At 35.4% G+C, this 9,227-nt stretch overlaps 1 protein-coding gene and 1 pseudogene across 1 annotated transcript; both read right to left on the bottom strand.

Moving 5' to 3' along the window:
- Positions 1-6: 6 nt before the first annotated feature.
- On the bottom strand, positions 7-1,239 carry LOC134269827 (uncharacterized; annotated as a pseudogene).
- Positions 1,240-1,939: 700 nt separating this feature from the next.
- Positions 1,940-6,199, bottom strand: LOC134269828 (uncharacterized). Its single transcript, XM_062752030.1, has 2 exons — positions 6,133-6,199; positions 1,940-3,549 (listed from the first exon to the last, which is right to left on the bottom strand). The coding sequence occupies exon 2, from the start codon at positions 3,183-3,185 to the stop codon at positions 1,968-1,970; it is 1,218 nt and encodes a 405-aa protein (XP_062608014.1). The 5' UTR covers positions 3,186-3,549; positions 6,133-6,199; the 3' UTR covers positions 1,940-1,967.
- Between the last annotated feature and the right edge of the window lie 3,028 nt (positions 6,200-9,227).

Genomic DNA, 9,227 nt, shown 5'->3' with positions numbered 1-9,227 from the left:
TTCAAAATTGAATCCCGCCACAACTCCAAAGACAAGATACATCACCATCCCTAAGGAACTAAGCAGCAAAATGTACTCACCTCCAGAAATTTTACGTGGGTTACTAGTTGGAACGCACTGATCATATAAAAGTCCAAAGCTAAGGAACACAAGACCCATCATGATGATGGTGTACATGTACAGACGGTATATTTCCAGAAACGTGTACAGACTGTGTAGTTCTTTCTCGTTTTTCTCTGTCAGGATGGCCAGTACGATAATAAGCAGGACAACAACGAGAACCGCCCCAACAGCAGCACTTAGGTGCAGAAGTGCTGACTTTCCTGTGCGCTCCATTGTTGTATGATGTTTTTTGGTCTATTTCGAAGTATTCGCTACTCAGTAGAGGGGTTCTTTCCCTTTGTATATCAGAATGGGTTATGAGGAAATTTCTTATAATTGTTTATTTTTGCCGAAGACCTAATTTGAAAGAGCAATCCGATGGAAACAAAGCAGAATTCGGCCATTATAGGCAACACGTATGGAAATGCATTCATTGGGGCAGTTGAAAGATTCCACTCCAAAGCTATTAACTTTTGTTTCATTAAAATTAAGATGAATGAAATGTCTTTCCTGTGCCAATATTGAGTCAAACCAGACTGACAAATTTGCCACAACGATGAAAATCATGCTATAATGGACAAAAAGGGATCCTACGATTTCTGTATTTCTAAAGTAACTTATGAACGCTGTTTGTAGACAAGCAAAGACGAAGAGCAAAATATTCCAAATAATACTGACGTAGGACCTCGCTAAATGGTAGGAGGTGCCTACATTGTGAAATCTTCTAGCCATTCTGAGCGCTGCTCGAACGATCGACCCCAAGCCGAACAGCCACAAAAACTTAAGCCTCAGTCCTGTTGGTTTGGTATTGGTGGTATAGTTAACCGTGATCTCATTTTCACGCATCTGTCTTCTAAACTTCACCCAGAGAAATACCAGGGCAACAGTACCAATGAAAACTACTGTTATCAGAACGAAACGAATTGAGTTATTGGAATCTACGTGCAAAGGTGTGGAAGAAACGAAAATTGTAACAAACGCTACGCCTATGAGGTACACAGCAATGGCGAGGGTAAAACATTGCCCAAACAGTATTCTTAAGGTATTCAATCCATAATTGCAAGAGATTCAATGAAATTGGATACATAACAGATATTTAGGTGTTGATTACTTGGTATGTTTAGACATAATTTCCATTATTACTAATAGCATGTAAGATTTGGATGTTTCCTAATCTATGTCCTTGAATTTTGGTAAGAGTTATCTCATTTTATTTTTAATAAATAAAAAAAATTAATTGAAAAATATTATTCGGTAAAAAAAAATCTTTTGAATTGTAATTTTATTTCTCATGTATCAAAGCATCTTTCCACAACAGGATTTAATGATATTCATTTTATTTGAATTTTTATTTAAAAGAAACTTTTCCCCATAAATTTCAATGCAATTTTTGTTAATAAACTATTTCTTTGTTAATGAAATTTTTGAAACTTTCCCGCGAGCCATCTTTTTGTAGCATACAATGCTTTCATTCAATATCAGAATATTCTGTATTTGATGGACATTTAATGGTAGAGAATTTGGTCCTGTTAGGGAATGAAATGCTTAAAAAACGCAATGATTATATGGGTCTAAAAAAAATCAAGTAAATGTAAGTGAAACGTATTAAGTTTCAAACATTGTTTTTTTTTCATAATTAAGCGCTTACATAAATTCATATCGTTCATAAATTTAAGCTAAACACATGTTAATCAACTACTTTATATTTTAATTCGTAGTGCATCTTGAAATAATAACAAGAAGAAAGTGACTCAAACATTTTTATCTCAATTCATGGCATGCATACTAGAACATAATATAAATGGTGAAAACACATTGCAAAGGCCTACATGTAATAATTTAGCAAGAAGGACAGAGGAGAGGGACTATGTTCGAAATCGACAATAAACATCAAAGAAAGCTAAGGACAATTGAAACATATAAAACTCGGATATAGGAAACAATGTCCCGTTCATGACATCCAAAGCTCTCCGATCAAAGATCCGATTATTTTCTTTCATGACATAGGGCACATGTTTCTGAAGAAAACCGTCATTAAACCATAGACCGAGATTCATTATGAACATAAGCAAAATAACATGACTGATTCTGAAATGTCTTTCCCTTTTGAAATTTTGATACCGACGACTTTGTAGAACGAAGACTGTTTGATAATACACAATTAGCAGGCTCACTATGTCTTCAACCATGGTAATAACATAGACAATTTTTTCATGATTTACTATAGCATGAATTTTAAACAGCAAATACATTGTCTTTGCCGTAGAACTGAAAACCAGAATAACTTCTTCACTTGAAAAACTCGTGGTTGTTGATGTTGGTACACTTTGACTCCATAACATGCGAAAACAGATAGATGCAAGTAACAGAAGCATGGCTTTATAAAACAGACGATATTTCTCTAGTGCTCTAAAGACTTTTTCTTCATTACAAGGTTGCGCCATGAGAACTGCTACCAGAATCAAGAGCACAGAGACTAAAGTTACACCAATCACAACGCAAATGTACCACATGCACAATCTCATTTTAGTCGTAGCTTCCAGTTTAGCTAATTCGTCACATTCCAAAAGAGGACAATATTCGTTTATTAAATGACTGGGTTGCATGGTAATGGATTTTCTCTGCTTTGTCTTCGAAAGTATATTTAGTACAAAGCTGATTGATACGAGAGAATATTGAGCTGTGATAGGTAACAAATAGGGAAATACATTCTCAAACACACACCTGACCTGTGTAGCACCCGTGCAATTAAAAGTTTCCATTTCATTATTTTCGTTGCTAGTATTGCCAATTCTAATGTGAAATAAGTGCACTTCTTCAGCAACAATAGAATTAAACCAAAGACAAACGTTTGATAAAATTACAAAGTTTATTCCGTAATATATGCGCATGTTCCCAACAATGCTAGGCAGTTTGTAGAATAGGGAAATAAAGAATATCTGTCCACTGGCAAATACGATTAATAAAACATTCCAAATTATGCTAACTATGGAGCGTTCGATGTGAAATCCTAAGACAATACGCTCGACCCGTAAAATGATACTAAATATAGCCATTGTAAAAACACCCAAACAAAATAACATCAAAAATTTCAATTTCAGTCCCCTTGCGCAAATTTTATTATGTTCTATGGGCAATGTACTCTCATTTCCCTGTTTCCTGATTGCAAACGTAAGAACTAACAATCCTATGATTCCTCCCAAGACAAACGTAATGAGGACGTATCGGATAGCATTATCCGGGTCCTGATGTATGCTGTATTGTGCTGTTGTTATGGAAATAGACACAAAAACGACCCCGATCAGAAACGCTGCGAGGACGATGGTAGAGATGCTTCCGTCCGTTGAGGTCCGTCTTGAGCCAGTCTGATAGTTGTCCTGAAGGGTGATTTCCCGCCACAAAAGGAAAAACGATCAATGATTTCGCAAGGTCCAGCATCCCACCAACCTGTGTAAAATATTTTTCATGAATAATTAACCGTTTTGCTAAGGGTAAGTGAGTAGACATGATATACTTCCACCCGCTTGGATGGCCGTTGGGCCATCTTTGAAATAATGTTTGCGTGACCTCTCCCAACTCTTTTAAAATTAAAATTGTTGGAACGGTAGGTAGGAAAAATTTTTTTTCCAGAAAAATTCTCAACATGTTTTTTCACGGGAATAGGAATATAAAGAAACGTATCGTGTCTTTGAATGTCAACAAAAATGAATCGGGCTATTTGCATTTCCACTTCATAACCACCAGTTGTGCACCCCAACCCACAGGAACCACTGACCCTGGGGCCACAGGTTTCAATGCATTACTTTATTTTCAGACTGTGTAACCCCTCTTCCCCCCCCCCCCCCGGCAGTACCCCTAACCCAAGGGCCCTTTTGGAAAATGCATTTTTCTTCATCATAAATATGTACCTAGTTCATTGTCATATTACCAAGGAGCAAAGAAAAGGATTTCCAAAGAATTAATGCATTTTCACAATAAAATCATTAAAGCACCGCCCTAACATCAGAACCCCGGACTCCGAGGCCATGAAATTCACAAATTGGGAAGAAGCATCCTTCCCCATTATAACTATGTACATAGTTCATTGGTTTAACATCCAGGAGAAGAGGAGAAGATTTTTAAAGAATTTATGCATTTTCACTATATAATCAATAGAGTCCCACGCTAACACCAGAACCCCTAACCCTGGGGCCATGAAATTAACAATTTTAAAAGAGGCAGCCTTATTCAGCATAATCATGTACTTGGAAAGTTTATTTTATACCCAGCAGCAGAGAAGAAGATATTTAAAATAATTAATGCATTTTTATTAATTAATATACTAGTAATGAATAGAGCCCCGCCTTAACACCAGATCCACTGACCCCGGGCCCATAAAATTCACAATTTTGGAAGAGGCAGCATTTTTCAACATAACAATGTACTTGGTTAGTTTATTTAATACCCAGGAGCAGAGAAGAAGATTTTTATAAGAATTAATATATTTTCACTATATAACCAATAGAGCCCCGCCCTATCACCAGGACCTCTGACCCAGGGGCCACAAAATTCACAATTTTGGAAGAGGCATTCTCCCTTATTATAACTGTGTACTTGGTTTGTTTTTTATTACCCAGGAGCAGAGAAGAAGATTTTCAAAGAATTAATGCATTTTCACTGTATGACCAATAGAGCCCCGCCCTAACCCCTGACCCTGGGGCCATAAAATTCACAATTTTGGAGGAGGCGTTCTCGCTCATTAAAACGTACTTACTTTGATTGTTTAATACCCAGGAGCCGAGAAGATTTTCAAAGAATTAATATATTTTCATTACATCATCAATAGAGCCTCGCCCTAAGACCAGAACCCCTGACCCAGGGGCCATGGAATTCCCAATTTTGTAAGGGGCTATGGAATTCCCAATTTTGTAAGGGGCTGCCTTATTCAACATAACTATGTACTTGGTTAATTTATTTAATGCCAAGGAGTAGAGAAGAAGATTTTCAAAGAAATAATGCATTTTCACTATATGACCAATAGAGCCGGGCCCTAACACTAGCACACCTGACCCTGGGGACATGAATTTCACAATTTTGGTAGAGGACTCAATGCTGATTACAATCATACCGACAGTTTGACTGCTTGATGTCCAGGAGTAAAGAAGAAGATCTTTAAAGATTGCATTAATTTTAGTGGTTTCGGCCCCAACCGTCAGGCCTCAAAGGGGGGGGGGGGCAGGGACCATGAAATTCACAGTTTTTGTTTCCCTTCACCCGTAGATGCTTTCTACTAAAATTGGTTGAAATTGGTTGAGCGGTTGCAGAGAAGAAGCTGAAAATGTTCAAATATTAACGCACGGCGCACGACGGACGACGCACTACGACCGAAGAAAAGGATGGCAATGAAAATAAAAATAAAAATTCAGGCAAAGCAAGGAAATTTAGTTGTTACAAAATAGCAAATTACTGGAAAAAAATCGAATTTAACCTTCCTCAAAATAAGTACTTTCCACTTTTTAAAAAATTTCTTTTTGATTTAGCACTTTGAAAAAGTGAATTTAAATCCATTTCTGATAAAGAATCTGCAAATCTCATCATTTTATAAGGTTTGTTCCCCGATGACCGCACTTTAAAATCTGTGAATGTCCATTATATAAACTAAAATTTCAGGATAAAAATCAGCATTTTTGCTTTCCATGGTGATGGTAATAATATCACCCAAAATTACATCTGCATCAATGTCGATTTATGCACATAATAAATAAAAAATGTTCCAAAATACATGGAATAAAAAAACCCTTCTCGACCGGACCACTGCCCTGTTTAGCTAAACGACTGCTATTGAATGAATGAAATAAAAAAAAAAACAGTCTCATTTCTAGTATCTACTTATCAGACGGGTAAAAAACAATGGATGCCAGAACCCCCATTGTGCAATTATCAGACTCCTTCAGGTAACTTTCGAACATTTAAATGGCAATTATGTTTTAAGTAAGATATACTAGTATATATAATATGCAGAACAGCATTCGGCATATATCCATTACTTACATTTCTTCTGAGAGTCCCCATTTGGATTATTTAGAACTTTAATCTCTGCGTGTTCCTTGTGATTCTTTTTACGACGTAGATTTAAAAAAAAAGCATCCTTATTCAAATATTATTTTTCCCTTGTACCATTCTGGTTTATTTTCATTCAACCTGTATATTCATGTGTCTGAACGATCATGTTTTAAAGTACGTTAATATCCTTAATTATACATATTTTTTTTATTATAGAGAGTATTTCTAAGGGACTTCCTCATGGATAATCAAAAAAGTACAAACTAATTTTAGTAAATTATAGACATCTGTTACTTCGCTATGTACTATTTATGGCCAAGGACATATTAATAATACTGAAAAGAGTTCATATTTTAGTGCAAGTAAATGAAGTAAATAACACTTTACTAGCAAGAACTATTCACGTATTTAAGGATGTCCAACACACCTATCCCCAATATTGTTCGTATTTGCTTTGAAAAATTGCTTTATTTTCAAATGAAATATTTTTAATGAAAAAACAAACAATCACTTCCTTTAATTTTGAAAAAAAAAAAACTTTCTTCTTGCCCCCCCCCCCACCCTTTCGGGATATTGTATCTTTCTGCTGTTTTAATCAAATGGAAATGATGTCTTCTTTCTTATAAATTTCAATTGTACCAAATTGTAAATGTAAATTATTTAAAGGATGCCGTTTATACAATGTACATACATGCATAAGTATTGGGAATAAAACATCTCTCAAAATAATCAATCTCAAACATTCTTGATCTATTTGTATGCAAGTATCACAAGTATCTAGTCTGTCAAAAACTTAGACTCATTGAATCGTGGATCGAGTAAAGGCTTTTAAAAATCCTTACTTCGCAGGTTCGAATTCCATTGTGGGACATGCAGACCATTCCTTCAAATGAGACCGTATAAACCGATGTCCCGAGTCGCAGTAGGTACTGGCACGAAAAAGATCCCTCCCTGCTGAATGGCCGTAATTGCCGACTTTAAAAAGCCGGAATTTGCAGCTCTTCATCCGCAAGTGGTGGCGTCTTCATATGAATGAAAACTTTTCTAGAGGGACGTTAAACAAAAATCCGATAAAAACAAGTACACAGGGGGAAATTTACTCATTTGATATTCATGTAATAAAGTTGAAAATTGTGCGGAAATCAAGTAAAATAAAAACAAAATCATATGAATACGTGTATCATGCTTTGAAAAAGTTTATTGTATATTAATACCAACTGTATTTAGTTACAAAATGAGCATGACATTCATTCTTTGAATTGTTCAAGCCATCAATACGTAGCCTTTTAAAATTAAATTGATTTTAAGTAATACTATATGATTTTGTTTGATGTTTACAAGACAAAATGAAGAATTTCTAATTCCCCAGATCGATCTTCCACTCTGTCTCAAGAGTGTATCCTTCGTATTCTTGATATATTATTCCACGTACCCCTAGACATGCAAGGGTCAAAGGGGAGGGGTGTCGCTCCTAATACAGGAGCAGGAATTATAAATTTTACAAGTTTTGCGACGTGCATTAAAAATGCTTCAAAGGGAGCAAAACATCTAACAAACAAGACTGTGTTACATTCTAGTTTTTGGTATTGTTGATACAGGTTGGATTGAAGTATAAGAACGATCTGGAAATATACACGATCAGGCTTAGGTCAGACGATACGTTCCCCAAATATCTGTTTTGTATATCTTCATAATTTATGAAAAATATACAAAATTTTCATTACTCTCTGATTTCTAAACTGCTTTCTAATTGATTTTAAAAATTTGAAACACTAATTTAAATGTTATTTCAACAAACTTTTTTAACAAAATCCAAACAAAATCCTCTAAAAATAATATTGATGATTGTACCTAATTCATCTCGAAAATCTGCAGCAAAATATAAAATTCTAATGAATCGATTTCAACTTCTTTTATTAAAACTTTTTTCGTAGTCCTCTGACTTTTCCCTTTATTCTATAACACTCAGAACTCGAAAGTTACCCGCTAGGTGTCGTTTTTGGATCACTTCCGTAATTTCTGGTTTGACATTTCCAAATTTTCACGTTTGACGCTGAATACTCGGATAATTGGGGAATGTCTGGGCAATTAGTCTCGTTCAACCAGAGACTCGGCTGTCTCCGTAAATCTTCGACCAGCCTCTGCTGGTCGGAGTTTACGGAGACAGCCGAGCGTCTGGTTGAACGAGACTACTGGACAATTAAATGGCACGATTAAAGACAAAAATATCTACAGAAAAAAGATACCATGACACATTTTGGTGACATGTAGTAGGTATATGATATTTTAGGCCCGATATTCAAGAGGGGTCCGATGTAAACAGTTGACCTACCTTCTCTATTTTATGATACCAGGGTATGACTTTTTTAGTAAATCGTTAAATCGATGTTATTTTTTGGATTTTTCATATGGAATACGTTGTAAATAAGAAACATAATTCATGACAAAAAAAGAAAAAAATATATTTTGACCAGGGGTGTATGGGGGGGGGTCCTGTCCACAAGTACCTGTGACCATCCCCAAGGAACTAAACAGCAAAAGGTACTCACTACTAGAATACATGTACTAGTGGCAACGCATAGCCATATAAAAGTCCAAGGCCAAGGAACACGAGACAATTTCAGGCACCCCCGTTTCAAACTCGTTTCAAACTCGTATTTTGTTAATATATCATTTATTTACCTTCTTTAAAATGACATTGTTCGTTTCAGGAGAATTTTTAAAGATTGATTCAGCTTCCTGTAGATATATAAAATGCATTTTATCTTTTTGTATATAGTACTTGTCTTGCATTTTTTTTTACTTTATTGTTCAGATGCAATGTTTTAGAATAGAAAAAGTAAGCTTATTCGTCACGATCCATGGACCTTCTCATCTGACCGAAAGGCAGAGGTTGGTCACTGTATTCAATCGGATCAAATAATAATAAGGGATATTTACACTTTTTTGCATACTAGTAAGTGGAACAGGAATCCCTTCCCTTCAATAATTTTCCGGACATAAAATTTGAGAATGTTATAATACCATCAATTTAAAAAATTGACCAAACAATTATATTCTTTGAAAACTCTGCTCCCAATATT

The sequence above is a fragment of the Saccostrea cucullata genome, unplaced genomic scaffold, assembly GCF_032062105.1.
Source record: "Saccostrea cucullata isolate Sc308-1 unplaced genomic scaffold, CSIRO_AGI_Scuc_v1 ctg22077, whole genome shotgun sequence".
In the NCBI taxonomy this organism is placed as follows: domain Eukaryota; kingdom Metazoa; phylum Mollusca; class Bivalvia; order Ostreida; family Ostreidae; genus Saccostrea; species Saccostrea cuccullata.
This window is presented reverse-complemented; position numbering and strand designations above follow the sequence as displayed.